The sequence below is a fragment of the Trematomus bernacchii genome, unplaced genomic scaffold (genome assembly GCF_902827165.1).
Source record: "Trematomus bernacchii unplaced genomic scaffold, fTreBer1.1, whole genome shotgun sequence".
NCBI lineage: Eukaryota > Metazoa > Chordata > Actinopteri > Perciformes > Nototheniidae > Trematomus > Trematomus bernacchii.
The window spans coordinates 3,859,577-3,878,549 of record NW_022987899.1 but is presented as its reverse complement, the minus strand read 5'-3'; the positions used below and the strand labels follow the sequence as shown (position 1 = coordinate 3,878,549).

Below are 18,973 nucleotides of genomic sequence, written 5' to 3'. Positions count from 1 at the left end.
CCTCACTGGCTCCTGACTGACGTGGATCTTCTCCTCCAGGCTATGATTGTTCGCAACGCCAAGGACACGGCCCACACCAAGGCAGAGAGGAACATCCTGGAGGAGGTGAAGCACCCCTTCATCGTGGATCTCATCTACGCCTTCCAGACGGGGGGGAAGCTGTACCTCATCCTGGAGTACCTGAGTGGTCAGTACCAGACATGCACATACACACCACGTGTCAGTAGTGACTGTGAGGGTCAGCTGCACACCCTGACCTTCAGAGAGGGTGTGTGTTTCATTAACAGTATAAATATGTGTTCAGGAGGAGAACTGTTCATGCAGCTGGAGAGGGAGGGCATCTTCATGGAGGACACAGCCTGGTGAGTGTTGGTAGTTTAATATCAGACTATAACTATGTCATCATGAGAAATAATCATCTGTAATAGTGTGTTTGGTGTATGTTAAAGAGGTCTTATTATGCCTTTTTCCACTGCCTGAAACGCCTCCATTGGACTCCTTTGTTTACTTCAGGAACACAGTGACATCACTACGTAACACTCGTGCTTCTATTGGCTATCGCTCCAACACATCATACCTGATAGGCTTAGGGGGGGAGATCTCTAAGTGGTTGACCAATCACAACAGCCGGCCAGCTAACCAATCAGAGCAGACTGGGCTCTGGTTTCAGACAGAGGGTGAAACATATGATAATATAAAATTCGGCCTTCAAATCTAAACAAAAAAACTGAGTTTGGAAACAATAATTCGATTTTTTTTTGTGGCTAAATATTACATTCACAAACAAATGTTGTTTTTCAAAATGTCTCCTGTACTTATTGAATTATTTAATATCATGGTATATAGATATCAAACAGCTGAAACTCATTTAAAGATCTATTTATCATGTTTTTTTGATCAGCGATATCAAACGTGTTTTCTTTGTCTTCCTCTATAGCTTCTACCTGGCGGAGATCTCCATGGCGATGGGTCACCTGCACCAGAAGGGCATCATCTACAGAGACCTGAAGCCTGAGAACATCATGCTCAACAACCACGGTGTGTGAGAAAATACAGATATTCCTGGGATTTGCCACATATTCTTGTTTATTTGCCACAAATAATTCTGAGTAATTGTATCTGATTGTGTTTGTTTTCTTCCAGGTCATGTAAAGCTGACCGACTTCGGGCTGTGTAAAGAGTCCATTCACGACGGCACAGTCACACACACGTTCTGCGGCACCATCGAATACATGTGAGCGGCGCTCTCTCATTTCCCCTCTCACATCCACGCTTTCAGGCACCTGCATACACATATACTTCCTTGCTCACTTGTACACTTCCTTTCCTCTTATCATGCTCACTGTTGACTCATTCACATTCGTTAATCAATAAGAACTGCTCTGTGATCGCTGCAGGGCTCCGGAGATCCTGATGAGAAGCGGACACAACAGAGCGGTGGACTGGTGGAGCCTCGGCGCTCTGATGTACGACATGCTCACAGGAGCGGTCAGTGCATTTTCTACAACATTAACAGATCATTTCATCACTCTCTGTCATTATCTGGGAGTGTTGGAGTAACCCCTTCCTCTCTCTTTCCTCTGCAGCCTCCCTTCACGGGTGAAAACCGGAAAAAGACCATCGACAAGATCCTGAAGTGTAAGCTCAGCCTCCCGCCCTACCTCACACAAGAAGCCAGAGATCTCCTGAAGCGGGTACTTCCTGTTTGTTTAACACCTATCCTGAGTGTGTAGCTGTTGTTGTGTAAGCATTATTTTTGACCTTTTGCTCGTGGTTGCACAGTTGTTGAAGAGAAACGCCTCATCGCGGCTGGGAGCGGGCGCAGGAGACGCCACAGAAGTGCAGGTACAAACCCAGAGACCCTTAGAGATCTGTAGTTGTATTAATGGCAGCTCAGAATGTTTAATGCCCCTCTGTTTGTCTCTGCTGTCCCGCAGGCTCATCCCTTCTTCAGACACATTAACTGGGAGGATCTGCTGGCTCGGAAAGTGGAGCCTCCCTTCAAACCTTTCCTGGTAAGTATCGGGTCACAAGGAATCCTGAATCGGACACTTCAGTATTACTGATAGTTTGGCTGTGGGACATTTGAGAATGTTAGATGCAGAAATCAGATCTCTGTGAACTCTCCACTAATGCTTCTTGGTTGGTTTTAAATCCAGCCCAGATTAAACTACCTGTTTCAGAAATTGAAACCAAGTCTTCTCTTGTTTCCGACTGTCACGTTGTTAGTTGGAATATCTACTCATAATTAAATTGTATAAGCGGGGTTTGTACAGGTGCAGGAAATACTTGAAATTAGGGCTGCTCAATTCATCAGATTTTAATCGCAATTACGATTTTGGCTTGCAACGATTATGAAAACAACATAATCGAAATAAAACCATTATTATTTTTGCAACTGTTAAAAACATACTGTTCACATTTTTTTTTTTTTTTTTTTTCAATAAATGGATGTTTTCAAAGTAAATGGATAATCGTTTTTTAATAATCGTGATATCAATTATTGACCCAAATAATCGAGATTATGATTTTTGCCATAATCGAGCAGCCCTACTTGAAATGTAATGTGACGTTTTCAAGGTTTGAAAAGTGATCGTTATGCAAAAAGACACATTTTGAAATAGGATGTTGCTTTTAGTGTGTTCACCCTTTTTGAAGAATGCTTTCTCAAACCTATTTTTGGTTGGTTAAAGCACAATACCATCTTATATAATGTGAGGAAGAACTGAAGAAATCTATATGAGTGGTAAGGGCCTGCAAAAGCTTCAAAATATACTTCAAACAGAGCCTGAGTTTAACTTTGGAACAGGTGTAGGAAGCCTGTTTATGTGAAGTCCAATTTAAAGAGGCCCTTTTATGCTTTTTGGGGTTTCCCCTCTCCTGTAGAGTTATACAGGTTTGTGTGCATGTAAATGGTCTGCAAAGGCTAACATCCCATCCTCTTACCACACCTCCTCACCTGTGTTTGTCTTCTGTCTTTGCAGCAATCAGCTGAAGACGTGAGTCAGTTCGACTCCAAGTTCACCAGTCAGACTCCGGTGGACAGCCCGGACGACTCCACCCTCAGCGAGAGCGCAAACCAAGCCTTCCTGGTAATCCTCCGACTACATTCCCCTTTGTTTGTCTCTTGATCACAGTGAGAACGTTTTCTAACATTATACTAAATGTCAAACAAGACACCACAAGTGTGCACAGGCAGCGTCTTGCTCACAAGAATTGCTCTTGCTCATGTATTAGATTCTGGCAGGGCATCACAGAGCAGCATACATAATAAGAATTAAAAGCAGTCTTGTGGAGTTGATATCAGATGTTAAAGTCGATGCATGTCTTTCTGTGTGAGGTGTAACTGTGTGTGTCTCTGGTCTCTTTTGTTTCTGCAGGGCTTCACGTACGTCGCCCGTCAGTCCTGGATAACATCAAAGAAAGGTTTTCATTTGAGCCAAAAGTCCGCTCACCCCGACGGATCGTGGGCAGCCCGAGAACTCCTCTCAGGTACGTCTGTGTGTCTGCTGGAAAAATGACTTCATTGGTAAACCCCATGTCACCACAGGGGACAGTTCATCTTTTACATGTTTCATGGCATATTAAATCCATGAACATTTCATTGTACATGTTGTCATGTCATTGATATTTCTGAACATATTGTTGAGTCTTTATCATGCAGACTAATAGATCAAATGCAGTTCTCCTTAAATCTCTCATTTGCTGAGTCTGGTTCTTAAATAAAAATAGTTTAGCAAACACATTACGCAATCTCTCTTAACCAAACACATACATTTAGCAATATCTCTTAAAGGAGACATGACAGTTGGGATCGTGGCGAAATTCTCTCTGCAGACCCATTCTCACAGCGTTTATCAACCTTTTTCTTACTCAATATCAAGCCACACTTATTGTTTTTACTTCGGATGTGAGTTTGTGCTCAGGATGAGTTTGGCTGTGTATGCTAACAAGGAAACAACACCTCCACGGAGCTCAGCGCGATTCACAACGTCCCGACCAATCAGAGCACACTGGTCTCACAGGGAGGGTGGGGGCTGGAGCTTTGGGAGCTACAACGAGCCGTTAAAGGCAGAGAGTGAAATTCAGTGAATACACGTAGTTTACAGAGATGCTGTATGAGAAACCATGTGATTTGGAAAAATGCACAATATAAATCTATTCTAGTAGACCTCAACAATGGAATTATGATCAGTAGAAATGGCCATGACATGTCTCCTTTAAAGCGGCACTATAATGCTCATTTTCAGGTTCATATTAGTATTCTGTCTCTCCTGGGACATGTCTCATGCTTTAATGTTCAAAAAGCTCTTTTTCTCATACTGCATGCTGCAGCACCTCTTTTCACCCTCTGTCTGAAACCAGAGCACAGTCTGCTCTGGTTGGTTAGCTGTTGTGATACATGCACAAAAACCTATAGACACATTACAGGAGAGTGAAATCCCCAAAAAGTAGAAAAAAGGGCCTCTTTAAAAGATGCTGCTGCATTAGCTTTATAATGCCAGACTTATCCAAATGCTACATCAGGGTGTCCGCGGGGTCTTAAAAAGTATTAAACGGCATTTTCCAAGGTATTACATTTTGTAGCTTGTTTTCAATAAGTATATAAATTGTCCAAAGAGGTTGTATTCTACAGTTGCCTGAATGTAATCATTGCGTAGGTGTGTAGTGTGATTCTGTGTAGTTTATTTATGGCATCCCGTTGGATTTGACGTCATCTGAACAGGACATCGCACGCTCACTGCTTGATAGCGCGCGAAGGTCGTTTACGCCGGTTGTTAACCAACATCGTTATGGGGAAATGCAAGTCTGCGTCCAAATGGTTGGAAGATAAGGAGGAAGGACAATCAATACTGTATATAGTCAATGTGAGGTAAAGTGTGTCGCCAAGGTAACCGGTTAGAACTCGAAGTGGCGATGAGGTCTTAAAATGTATGGAAAGGGTCTTAAAAAAGGTCTTAAAGGGTTACATCTGACTTCAGGATTCCTGCATACACCCTGAATACAGAAGAGAGGATTTTTGTGGGTCTTCAATCTTTGACGTTGGCTCCATGTTGACCTCCAATGACCTCTGTCTCTCCTTTTCCTCTCAGCCCGGTGAAGTTCTCCGGGGCGGAGTGCTGGGCCCGAAGCCCCCTCCTCACCGGCAGGGGTCCGAGTGTCATGCAGTCCCCTCAGGACCAGGCCATGGAGCTGTCCACCCCGGAGCAGATGGACATGACCTCCAACTCCGAGGCCTCGGCCCCCCTCCCCATCCGCCAGCCCACGGGGGTCCACCTGGGTCAGATGAAGCAGCAGGCCTACCCCGTGGTGGCTAAACGCCCCGACCATCTACGTATGAACCTATGACCCGCCGCGCCTCTTTAGGAGAGTTTATTTGGTGACTCTTTATTTTTTTTCCCCTTCTTTTGTTGATATTTTTTAAAGCAAAAAAAACCACATGGATGCTAGAGACAAATACAATCCAAATACACACACTCCATATACTGTCACAGCAGGGAGTGTGTGCGTGGGTCTGCAGCGACATCGCCACGTCTCCACCTCGTCTTCTCACGCTATGACCTGGACTCGTAGGACTGGAAACTCTTGAGGAAATAAATCCAAGGCGATAATAAATCAAAGTATGCAAGCAATTTCCTCCTAAGTCTGTACTAGACGACGTCCAAAGTGCTGAGTGCTATTTAAATGAATGCCTGTGAGGGATCTGCTTCCATCGGGAGACCTTGACACTTCTTATTCTTCTTAGACAAAGTGCTTCCTGGCTCTCAATAAAATGATATGATTTCTTAGGAAAAAAATAAAAGATCAAAGAATCATTATGAGCGGCGGACAAATAAAAGGTTCTGGTGTTGATGAATATAGCTTTATGTCTTACGATGTTTTACAAAAAGGATGCATTAACAGTGCTATACATCAATCAGAGAGCTTCAATTAAACGTTTTATTCAGCGTTGGTGTTGTGGAGGATTTATTTGACGTTGGAATACTTCAGTAATCTGCTACCATGTGGGATGTATCAGCCTGATAACCCAAAGCTGATCTCGGTGCTGCTTCCTGCGACGATCATCGGACCCCCGACTGACCCCCAGGAGAGACGCAGGCCGCGGCTCCAGTTGATCTGGACGCTGAGCAGCAGTTATCGGGTTCAATGCTCCAAATACTCGGGGGTATAATACACAGCCTGTTCCATCAGCGTTCACTTGTTTAGGAGGGACATTTTGGAAATCCCAAAAAGCAAGTTCAATTATAATAAAATGTAAAAAAAAATTCAGAATGGATCGTGTCTTTTTTTTTGTATGCAGAAACCTCACAAGTGTATTTTTATTTGTATACAAGAGTTTTTTCATTGCATTCATCGTCAGAGCATTAAGATCGCTGCTGATAGCATATTTAAATGTCTCTCTATAGGGTCACCCTGTTCAATGAATTTCAATATATGATCGGGGATCTGAAAAGATGGGCAAATAAAATCAAAATCAACGAGAACATTCAATTTAAGTGCGATGAGGTAACTGAGAAATTAAAACCAAATTGTATGCAGCGAAAAGATTTACAAACACCTTTAAAGCCAATTCAGCAGATTAAAGTTACTGATCTGAAACATTGATATTATAAAAATGTCACACAGTCTATCTAAAATCATACAACAAATGTAGTGCCCAGTAATGGCAAAAAGGCTCTCATGAATAATAATGAAACATGTGATGTGCTGGTACAAAAACAAATAAAAATAACTTTAAAGGAAAGGCTTGTAGTCTGAAGTTAAATAAACAGATGACATTTCAGAGTAGTAACAGGCCAAACATGTTTAAAAAAACATTTTCTACCGTCATAATCTAGAAAGGTTTGACCTTCAAAACGTACTTCACAAAGTCGGCATGGTTAATCAGATACACAACGATGTAAAAGTTAAACGTATCCTTACACTGAGCCCTGATTGTGTCCTTACATTTTGTATTTAAATGCTGGATTTAGAGAAATACTGTAACATTCACTTCTATGTACAACAGGCAAGACTTTAATGGCGTTTGCTTTCTCACAGAGGCTGCTGGTCTGAGTGATGAATTGTTTTTTGGAGCAAGAAATATTGATGTATTTATTTACACACTTCTCAGGCTGGTGTTAATGTCCCCTTTAGATGGGATGTGCCACAAGAAACGCTTGATCCAAACTGTTAAACGTTATGGTTGTCTGAATTAGGACTACTCTGTAAATTGATAGTTAGTGTACAGCATATTCACATACAATGTGTCTCAACATTTATGCATCTATAAAACTTGAGAATGCTGCAAAACCGAATAGGCTTAAAAAAACATTTAGAGACAAATATGTCTTTAAACTTAAAAAAAAATGATAGTAAAAAAAGTGTATAGCTGCACTGTCAAATATTGCTCCAAGGATTTGAATTGGTCCTATAATAGGGAAAGCTACAGAAGAGGATTAGGGCCACATGTGAAATTTTTTTGAGATCTGACCGAAAGTAGGGCTGTGCAATTAATCGTTTTTTAATCGCAATTACGATTTTGGCCTGCCACAATTACAAAACAACATAATCGAAAAAAACGATTATTTTGCTTTGCTTGCTTGGTTGTGACAGTGCACTGCAACATATCTGATCTAATTTATTTTATAGTCTAATTTATTTATATATGTTTAGTAGCTTGTTGAAGTGCGCTCCAAATATTGTTGATTTTTATTATTTTTATTATTTTTTTTTTATTGGTATTTATTATTTTGATATTATTTATGTAAATTTATATTTATTTTATTTATTGGTTTTTCAGTTGAATTATACATTCAGGGTAATCAACAGTTAAACAGATACTGTTCAAATTATTATTTTAATTTGTTTTAAAGTTCAATAAATTGACGTTTTCAAAGCCAATGAACAATCGTATTCAATAATCGTGATATCAATTATTGACCAAAATAATCGTGATTATGATTTTTGCCATAATCGCACAGCCCTAACCGAAAGTGAATGTTTTCTCAAGATCTGAGACTAAAGTAGGAATTTTGAAAAAAAAATCACATGTTGCGCTATAAACCTGTTGCGTAGAAAATGAATCTGATGATCTTAAACATTTAATATTTTGGACAGCTCATCTTGTATTCATGAGGAATGTGTGCTGAGCGTCCTATCATAAAGTATATCAAAACTAAAGAACGATAGCAGCTATGTTTTGTGTAATCTACTACAGACTACAGTGTTACTGAATGCATGTTCATCAATTTCAAAGGTAGCATCCCCTGCCTTCATGAATCAACCGGCTTTGAAACAGTAAACAAGGCACAAATTACTCAGAGGAAAACATGTATTTAAATAATCATAAAAAAACAACATTTGGTTAGATTCTGAGTCAAACAGCAATGATAGATAGTCTTGATACTGGTTACTTGGATTTACCAGCATCAGATATTAGAGAAATGATGCTTACAGTTCATTAGAAGAAGTACATGTGTATGTTTCGCCGTCTGTTCCCTTTAGTATCGCTAAATGCTGACTTGCCGGGAACAAGACTGAAGTGTGGGTTTACTAATTTCTTTTTGTGGAGGGGCTCAAAATGATTTGTTTTGCTAACATTTCTAGCCACACACTGGCCATCCAAGCGGATAAAAACAACCCAGAAATGTATTTGAACACACTCTTTGACTCAGCTCTCGTTTGGTAAGGCTGTTTGAAGCAGCAAAGTAAAGTTTCAGGATAAAAAATAAAACGTTTTAGCTAGCTCGTTGTTTTCAGCTCTCCGGGATATAGTAATGATGAGAAGGAGTTTTACGTCTTTCATCAGAGTTATGCAGGTCAAGGTGACACAGTTTGAGAGTGATTTCTGAACAGCTGGAGCAGGGAGTAAACAGGATGGACCGGAGTGAAACAAACATGTCCACCGTTAAGCTGTGCAACAAAGAAAGAGTCAGAAGTCCTGATGAGGAGTGTCATCAGTGATTGGATCTGCACCTCCACGCAGCGGGGCTCTGCTCCTGCAGCCGCCTCATCTTCTTCCCTAACCACAGCCACCAGGCTAGACCGATCACCACACACACCACCGACTCCACGTAGTAAACCGTCCAGTGTAGTCACACAGGCGCCGCCCTCCTTAACGCACAGCTGGAGGGACAACAGGGACAAGGAGGTCAATTAGTAAAGTCTAACTAAATACACCTGTATGTGTTCTTGTGCCTTTCTCACTCCAGGAGATCTGCCCAGGTGTTTTTCATTCCTGTAACATGTGCATTGCCGAGTGGGGACTGCTAGGTTGCGTCGAATTGTACATTTCTCTCAGGAGGTTCCTAACTTAGTAAAAACTTACCTGGATATCTCTAAGTGTCAGCCATGATAAGAGCGTTTGAATTCTCTAGATCAGGGGTGTCAAACTCAAATCACAGTGGGCCAAAATTAAAAAATGGGTACTAGTCGAGGGCCGGAGCTGGTTCATGTTTATTGCAAAACGTATTGAATTAACTTATTGCACATAATTAAACCTGGAACTAACAAAGCTTAAATGATTGCCTATAAAAACAACATTGAACATAAATAATCAGTTGCATTCATTTCTTATGGCTCTATCTGCAGCTTTCCAGAGTCATTTCTTATGATTACATTTTCCCACAGGCCAACAACAGCTTCAAAAAAAAACATTCCCCTCAAAGCAAAAACCAAACATGCCCTGTTTGTCGCAAGAAACAAAGTGCAGAAGAAACATCCATTGAAACTCAGTGTGCTGCTCTGTGATGCTAGTTCAAGCCAGATACTTGGCATCTCATCTTGGGTGCAAGGTCATCAATGTTTGGGGTCAGGCTCTGAGCTGAGGAGATCCTCAGGATTGAGTGAAGGTGTGCGTGCAATATACCGGCGGGCCAGATCTATAGTAATTAGAAATTATCCTGCGGGCCGACATTAAATCCACCACGGCCTGATTTGGCCCCCGGGCCTTGAGTTTGACACATGTGCTCTAGATGATAGGAAAGGAGCTTAAATACTTCCTTTACTATCTCCTTTAGCTTAGGAAACACTGGACCATCCTATAGAAAAGGAGAGGAGATAATGCCGTCCCACAATACCTTGCGGCCGCAATGTCACACAACATTCAGACGTTCACGGAAACAACCGAAAGAGAACGCAGATCATGTAAGTTACGCTGCTTATTAGCTTGTTTAAAATGCGTATATGTTCTGAACCTTCAACACTATTTAAAACCAGAAAGGAAAAAACCTGAAGGTTGAAAAACGTATTAGAATTACTGTAAAATGAGCTCAGTGTTTACTGAGCTGTGTGGGTTCTTCAACTTTTTTTCAACATGTTTGAATGGCGATACAGGGTGAAGTACCTCGATGTCTATAGTAGACGCTGTACGGAGAAAAGCAGACTCAGTAACATCCTCCCATCTCATCACAATGAGAGTCCTGAGGAATTCTCTTCACACCTTTTCTTAACCCTGCAACGTTTGTCACTGAAGTAAGGAAGCTTAATTTTCCATCATTTGTTAGCAACCCTGTTGTTTCTGCCTCTCAGCCTAGGATGTATATTGTTTATATGCGTCTTTGTAATAAATCTTATAGGTTTGACTGTTTTAAAGCCGTCTTTCTGTGGTGTATTTGGGTCAGTGGAGGAATTGTGTAAGCCCCATAGGGCCGCTTAAGGGATTAAAGGGGGCCCTTCCAGGATCTTCATACACGTGTTGCAGCAATGCAGCCCAACTGGGCAGATCTACTGGAGGGAAAAGGCCCAGTAACACAGGTAACAACACCACTGCAGATTTGACCTCCCTCCCTCCTCTTCCTCTTCCTCTTTCACTCACCCCCGCCTCCTCCGGAGAGCCACAGCTCTGCCCGCCGCCCCCTGACACTCCTTAGAGGTGAGGGGGTCCACCATCCACAGAGCCACGGTGGAGGGCCAGTTTCCCCCCAGGTTGGTGACGGTGTTCAGCAGCGTCATGTAGGTCCCCCCGATGAGGGGGTCGCTCACTTTGGCATGGAAGGCCATGCAGGCCACGTACATGCTGTACAGCGTCACCTAGGGGGGCAACATGGGAAACATCTGTTAAAGCTGATTTTCGGACTAACCATGGCACTCAAACACTTGACAGCCTGACAGCTAAAATACAAGGGCCAGAAACAGAATATATATTTAGTAGGGCTGTCAGTCGATTAAAATATTTAATCGCGATTAATCGCATGATTGTCCATAGTTAATCGCGATTAATCGCAAATTATCGCACATTTTTATCTGTTCTAAATGTACCTTAGAGGGATATTTTTCAAGTTTTTAAATACTCTTATCAACATATGAGTGGACAACTATGCTTTATATGTTTGTTTATTATCATTTGAACAATGACAAATATTCTCATGAATATTAAACACAACAACCTCTGAACATTACAAATATTCACCTCAATTCAACCTGGAACCTCTCTCATACAATAGTGTGTGTGTGTGTGTGTGTGTGTGTGTGTGTGTGTGTGTGTGTGTGTGTGTGTGTGTGTGTGTGTGGTGTGTGTGTGTGTGTGTGTGTGTGTGGAGACACTGTGATGGATCGTTGGAGCTATGTGCAGCTCAAGGCATATATGCCTGTGTGTATGAGCTGTGTTGCGCGCACTATCCGTGCTGAGTGTGCTGTCTGGCTACCTGCATAAAGTCAAGTGCTCGGCGCAGTTGTCGGCGAAATGTCGCTCCTCTGTTTTCATTGAAACAGCTCCTTATATCCGTTAGCTCAGCTAGCTAGCACCAGATGCTAACAACAACACGTAAGGTGTGCTTCGCTCGCGCCACACATACACCCACCCTCCCGGTCCTCCCGATGGCCAGTCCGGGCCTGCCGGTGAGCGTGGAAGTGTGGTCTGCCACAAGCGGGCAGCAGGAGCGGGGCTGTCAGCATCAGCTTGTAGATGGTATTTTAAACTCGATACGCTCTGAAACTACGGCGGCCGAGGACAAAAAATACACATGCGTTAATCGCGTTAAAATAATTAGTGGCGTTAATTTTTTTTTGCGTTAACGCGTTAACTTGACAGCCCTAATATTTAGTCAATTACTCCTAAATCCCTATCTCTGATGAATAGTTTTAATAATCCATTGAAAAGAAACATTTTCTATTGACATTTAAGATTTTCTTCTGTTACACAGTGACATCTCGTGGAAATTAAACAAAATAAAGTGTATAGAGATAGTGCAAATCATGTTGTGTACCTTTTTAAACATTAACTTGAAATATGAGACATGACATCCAAGCTCGCAATGACGATGCACAAATGTGGATTAAATAAGATTATATGTAATTTGTTAATCCCCAAATCGGGAAGAAAGATGTCATAGCAGCATATTTACAGGCATAACACAGGAGTTACAAATATAATACAATTAAATACAATTGGTTAAAATTAAATAAAAACATAATATCTTATATTTTTTTGCACGTGTCTTTCATATTTAATCATAAACTACGAACAAAAGAATAGGATTTGAAAGTTTAAAAAAAGACCTGACTGAAAAACAAGAATTGAAACCGAGAAAAAAAACCTTTTTTTCCAAGGGCACAAAATCTGCAACTGTTCAGATTTGTCTAACCAACCATAAAAAATAAACGTTCTCATTGAAATCATTAGCATATAGAAATGAATAAGAACGGTTAACTATTTGTTGATTTGGTTGCACACAGGATGCAGGTAAAGGACTTAAATATATTTGGTTTGAATGGATCTTTTTTCCAACAAACAATGTCAAAGTGAAGTTTGTTTGCTTCAGTAATAAACACGTTTTGCTTGTTCTCATCAGCTCTCAAACTGTGTGTTCACTGAAGCAAACCAAACAGGCCATACTGACACGTTTACAAGAGCCATGGTCGATCAGATTTGGGGAATGGTGTCTATTTGCTGTGCAGCCCTGCACAAAACGAACACCTGGTCCTCCTAATATAATGTTAACCAAAGTAGAAATGTGCAGAGGGTCCTGAGGCCTTTTTTAGAAGCAAACTGTCACTGTCTTATGGTGCATTTCCACTACAGCGCGGAGCGCGGTTTTAAGCGTGCCGTGCCCGGCCCGTTTTGGTTGCGTTTCCACTAGGCGTAGTTCCGGCTAACGGGTACTTTTTCACAGTTTTTCTGGCTGTGAGAGAATCGCTGGCAACTACAACAAAATGAACATATTTGACCGTGATTTAATTTTAATACACGTTTCAAAATGATGCCGAAGTAAAAACCATGAATTAATGCTTTGACAAGTCTGCAGACAGACGGCAGGCGAAAAACCTTTTAAAATGCGTGTTTTCTAAATGGAGATTGGCTAAGCTAACGCAGTATATGCTCCGACCGTCCACACTCACAACAACGGCCTATACAGACATAAATAAAGCAGCGACTGTATTCGCCATGACACAGACAGTCTGTGGTTTGTACTTGTTTAACTTTTGTCTAGTTTCTGAACAGATATGAGGAGCTGTGAGCTCTGAGTGCTAACAGCTAACGGCTGATGTTGGTTTTGTGTTTTGCATTGAAGATGACGTCACGGCTCCGCCTACACTGCGTTACTATAGTTACTGCCCCAGTTCCTAAACTGTAATGGAAACGCAGCATAAAGTGAGCCTGGCCTTCCAAGGCCTAACTATACCGTACTAAGCCGTGCGAGGCCCTGCAGTGGAAATGCGCCATTAGTGTTGCTGACAATCCTAGAATAGTGACCCAAACGCCATCGACCCAAAATGCCATCATTTGAAAAAGGAAGAAAAACAACATATTCAAAAAGCAACAGAAAAACAAACCTGATGCAATGCGTAGCTAATCAGCACTATGCCGTAGTAGTAAACAGGGAACCCTCCATCTTGTTTTAAACTGGGGGTCAACCACACCAGCAGAGCGTACCCCAGTCCTATGAGCAACCTGCAAGCACAAAACCATACGATATGACACGATAATACTTTATGTCAGAGCAAGTCTGAAATGTGCATCATAGCAGCTCCATTTGCAACATAAACAAGGAAACATACTAAGAGAAGATACAAGGAAACAAACAGCAGCACTCTGTTATCTGTTATTGTATTTAATGCTAGTGCATGGGTGTGTGTGCTTGTACCTAAAAGGAAAGGCCTTGTAGAAGACATCCAGGGGTCGGGGCCCCGCAGTGTATTTACTGATGATCACAGGGAGCAGGATCTGCAGAGGCACCATGGGCACTGCCAGCAGGGCCAGCTGCTCCTTAGGGACTCCAGCCTCCACCAGCTTCAGACCTGTGACTGCGTCCGCTGCAGAGAAGCCCATCTGAAACACAGAGAAATCTGTTAATCACAACATATATTCACGGTAAGAACAAGCAACACTCTCAAAGTCATATTTCAAAAAGATAAACCAAGTGATGGTGAAGTACTTTGGCAGTGAGAAGCAAGGCACAGAAGGTGAAGACGGTGGGCATCTTGATAATGTTGAACAGCTGCTTGTAGGTTGCCATGACGCCCTGTGTCTCCTCTTGGACTTTCTTCTTCCCTTTGCCCTGCTCGGTTTCCTTTTTCATGATGGCTACCAACGTCGTGGAAACCAGGAACACTATCCCCCAGAAAAACAAGAAGTCTGCACAGAAGAAAGACAGCATTAGAGACTTCATTCAACTCAAATTCCAATGCAAGGGTCAAAAAGTGAATATGTTTCTGTTAAGTTTATGTCAGGGATATGTGATACCTGACAAGGTCACGATGCCTGTGTCCTGGGGCTCTGATCGGAGGTATTTGTTGCAGAAGGCTGCAGACTCCAGAGCCAGAAAGAGCACATTCCCTAAGAAGTATCCAGCTGTCTGGCCCACAGAGTTACATGTAGAAGCATAGCCCACATTTTCCCGGGACAACATAGTCAGGGCCCAGCCGTCCACAGCGATGTCCTGAGAGGTAGAGACGATACAGCCAATGGAGGCAAGATTCAAGGCTTTTATTGTCATGTGTGCATAGCTACAGTGTAGTTATGACAATGAAAATCTTAGGTCATAGGGTCCTCCAACAGTGCAACACAATACAACAGATAAAATAGTGCAAGTAAATAAAATATAATATAATAGAAATAGTGCAGAGTAGTCTATATACAAGTAATTGGAATATTGATATATATAAGTTGCAAACAGATGAATGTTATGGATGTTCTTTCAAAAGTTCAGGTGTTTAACAGTCAAAGAGAAACCATCAACTTTAATGTATTTATCCTCCAGAATGTAGGATCATGTCACAGTGTTTGTGATGTCCTACCTGTGTGGCTGCCAGGAAGGCAAGCATGAAGAAGACAGCTGTGAGTGTTACCACTTTTGGTCCTCCTTCACTCTGCAGCAGGGAATTGACCGTCACAGAGAGGTAGAGCATGAAGAGGCCCAGCAGGTACTGTGTGGGAACCAGCCATGACTTTCTGCAGAAAAAGGTGAAAAAACATACACAATGTACGAAAGAGGGGCAGCAAATCCACACAGATGAAAGCAGCAGCAAGAAAACGTCATTCTTACCTTCTACCAAACCTGCTGAAGTAGAGCGCGTCCACCAGCGGCGCCCAGAGGAGCTTGAGACTAAATGGCCAGAAGACAAAGCTGAAGAAGGCCTGGTCCTTGTAGCTGACGCTCTTACTCTGTAAAATCAGAGGGATGCTCCCCGCCAGGCCCAGAGGAATCCCCTGCAGCACGTACAGGAACAGAAGAAGCAAAACGTTCCCCAACTCTCCACGGACCCCAGCAGGCCGGACCCTGTGCCTCCTGTCCTCTGAGTCAGACCCTCTGATGAGACCCTCTGCTTCCTCCTCTAACTCCGGATCAGGAGAGCTCATCTCTACCCTGTCCATGTCCGTCATGCTCTCAGATGAGAGGGCGACCCCCGCCGCCTTCCTCTGGCGCCCGTTCTTGTGTGTCATAAAATCGGAGTGCTCCATCTTGGAGCAGTGGGCATCAAACCCGCTGTGCCCTCAGGAAATCTGCAGAATAAAGATAATTATAATAATACCAATAATTAAAATGCTTTCCCGGTGCTCAAAGTCGCTTTAAATAATATAAAAATACAATAATAAATAAATAAATAATATAATAAAAAAAAAAATCATAGAATAACATTAAGAAAATTAAAAAAATTGATAAAAATAAGATACTCAAACATCTAAACTGAACGATATTTCACTACACGTTTTTAAAGCTACCATAAATCAACCTTTGAATCCCATTCAAATTAAACTTTTTTTTTTTGCACAGTCATCATGACAAAACTACAGAACCTCCCAGACAGGCAAGCAAAGATACAAAGACGACAACAATATGCAATACCGTATTGAATACACAGGTTTGTGTAATGACAGCGAACAGCAAACTGGATAAGTGGAAACATGCATTGAGCTACATTGAGCGCTTGACTACATACAAATAGTTGCAAGAAAACGTTTTGGTGAAAAGCGAGTTTCTGGAATGATGACCAGCAGACTAATATATGATATACTGCTAAGCACAGTGCACATGGCAAGAGGAAAGGGCAAATACAGAGAATAATTAATTATTTAGTGATTATTCGGGTGAAAGGTGACTCTTCCAGGGACTCACAAAAGATCCAGGATATTCTCAATAAAAAAAAATACTCATTAGAGCTATAGCTTTGTATTTATGAGCTTAATAATTGAGTTTTTTTGTATGAACTCTCCCACATAAAGATGTTTTCTTTATTACTTAGTTACTAAACTATGTAAATCCCTACCAAGAGATGCAGGCTTTGTGAACATATTTAAATGAAAATGGACTTTTGTTAAATGAACTAACTATCTCTTCCTTTTTATCATTCTTACACTAACCTTTGTTTCAGTCTTTTGTTGTTGTGTTTAATGGGTTTCTGTTATTCCTTTAATAGCTTGGTCTTAAAGAGCAGTACTTGCATTTTCTGGTGTGTTTTAATTGATTTGATTTTAAGCAAGTTGAACAGCACTCAATGTATACTAGGTACTATTTAAGTACAATTTATATTATTATAGTACAAGTGAATTAGACAAACTGTCTGACCACATTGTGAAATAAGTCCTTAACTAATACAATGTTTCCACATTAATAGCTTGGTTCCCTGTCACCATAGAGAGAAATTAAATTAAGAATAATTATGTAAATCATTGAATGGTTAACGCAGGTGTAACGGTATAGAATACAACTAAATGACAACATGCAATTAGATCAGGAAACACATATTCTCCATTAGATTAATTACAGCAAATATGAAGGCATAGAAAGGACATGCAAGCAGATGGAAAAATGAATTTAAACAAGATTGAAGATGATTTCATGCATACCTGGTGATAACAGCATGCTAAATCACCCATACTGAACACAAGCGGCAGGATTACAGGTGAAATCAACCGGAAGTGGATTTTATTCGTTAATTATTCTTTCGAAAACAGGATGGCAACTTAATAACGGTGATAAAACCGAAGGAAAATACTACCGTTTGACTTTGAACAGTTTACATCGGCGAATATCAACACAGAGGAACCAGGAAACGCGGCGCGTGCAACAACTAACTGCGTCCGGCACCTACAGCTGACGTGTCAGAGCGCGCGAGAAGTGAGTTCCGGTTCTATGCTGATACTCTGTAAAGGGGAGAAGATCGTTGTATTGAGTAAAGCACACATATTGTAAAGTATTGTTAAATAGTGTTCCAACGTGAAGAAGTGTATGAAGTTGCATGTTGACAGTAAATGGGTTAAAGTTGTACAGAACTATTTAAAAAAAAAATAAAAAACATCTTGCAATTTAGACTTTTTAAATTTTATTTTATTTTTAAATGTTACAGTAGCCTATGTCCACTGTAGAGGACGTCGACCATTTTAGTTTGAAAAGACAGCCAAAATGAACAGATAGACTATGTAACGTATTATGGTTATAGAGTGATATTAATACAAGAATACATTCACCTTTATTTAAAACATAAGTAATTGATCTGAACATTGCTGTTTATTTGGTCACTAAAATACTAGTTTGGTTTTTGGTGAATCTTTCCAGATCTTCAAAGACTTTGTAGTCAATGTACTGGGAAAAGTACCTCATTGACTCCAGTCGGCACGGGCTGTAGGGTCATCTTGACTAGTTTTATGGATGTGGTCTCCATGGAAACAAACTTGGCATTCCTGAGGCAATTCTCATTTTTCATGGCTCCACTTAAAATAAAAACAACAATAAGACATACGTGCTACTCTTGGCCCACAGAGGGACATGTCTTTCCAGCTCGTCCCTATCTGTCTCTGTATCTGTGCGCTCATGGAGCTTCCTGCATCTTTTCCTCCCTTCTTCTTGACCCTCTTCTATCCCAGGTGTGAAATTCTCATCTCTCTCATCTTCTGAGAGCACAAAATCTGAATCTCCCTTAACTATCTGTTACAGAAAATGTCTGCTTCAGTTCCGTCTCCTGCAACAATATTGAGTCATTAAGTCCATGAAGATGGTCCTGACGTCCACTAGAATGGACATTTATAAAAGAGCTGTTATTTCAAAACTTGAATTATTTAATTGCTTTCAGAACTAATTATATAGTTCCTCACATGTTAATAAAACAAGAACATATATGATTTTCATGGTAAAAATTACAATTATTCAACAATATTTGACTTCTCCTGCTTCTATAACATTTTATTTTTGGTATGCCAGCCATTTTGGATGAAAAGAAAGAGGAACTTCCCAGCATGCAATTTTAACCAATGACATATCACTGGAAAGACCAGGATGTCCTCTGTTCAGTACATCAGAGATTGATAGAGTAGCTCAAAAGAGTAAAAGGAGATTTATGTTAACAAAATGTCCACTACAGTGGACATTTTCAATGGGCTGGGTCCCAGGAGATATACATTAAATAAAGATATCTGTATTAATATAGAAAAAAGTTCATTATAAAATCTATAGTACTGTGACTAGCCTTGGAAGCTTTTTTACAATTGAATAAATACAAAATGTTGTCTAAATGAACACATGGTTTGACGGCTAAATATGTCAATCTCATGGAC

The 18,973-nt window shown here is 41.0% G+C and overlaps 2 protein-coding genes across 2 annotated transcripts in view; one reads left to right on the top strand and one right to left on the bottom strand.

Annotated features, from left to right (window-relative positions):
• LOC117470036 (ribosomal protein S6 kinase beta-1-like) overlaps positions 1 to 6,266 on the top strand; it is a 13,960-nt gene extending 7,694 nt beyond the window's left edge. The window contains 12 exon segments of the mRNA XM_034114557.1: positions 40 to 187; positions 305 to 362; positions 938 to 1,038; positions 1,144 to 1,234; positions 1,398 to 1,488; positions 1,587 to 1,694; positions 1,783 to 1,845; positions 1,938 to 2,015; positions 2,985 to 3,092; positions 3,381 to 3,393; positions 3,396 to 3,492; positions 5,094 to 6,266. Coding sequence (XP_033970448.1) covers positions 40 to 187; positions 305 to 362; positions 938 to 1,038; positions 1,144 to 1,234; positions 1,398 to 1,488; positions 1,587 to 1,694; positions 1,783 to 1,845; positions 1,938 to 2,015; positions 2,985 to 3,092; positions 3,381 to 3,393; positions 3,396 to 3,492; positions 5,094 to 5,349 — 1,212 coding nt within the window. The 3' untranslated portion in view covers positions 5,350 to 6,266.
• Positions 6,267 to 8,074: 1,808 nt separating this feature from the next.
• On the bottom strand, positions 8,075 to 17,502 carry slc33a1 (solute carrier family 33 member 1). The gene is given in 11 exon segments (XM_034114556.1): positions 8,075 to 9,062; positions 9,064 to 9,108; positions 10,799 to 10,833; positions 10,836 to 11,013; positions 13,756 to 13,873; positions 14,067 to 14,251; positions 14,358 to 14,557; positions 14,666 to 14,861; positions 15,220 to 15,373; positions 15,468 to 15,925; positions 17,422 to 17,502. Coding segments are annotated over 10 exon segments (1,650 nt in total). The 5' UTR covers positions 15,884 to 15,925; positions 17,422 to 17,502; the 3' UTR covers positions 8,075 to 8,939.
• Positions 17,503 to 18,973: the final 1,471 nt, after the last annotated feature.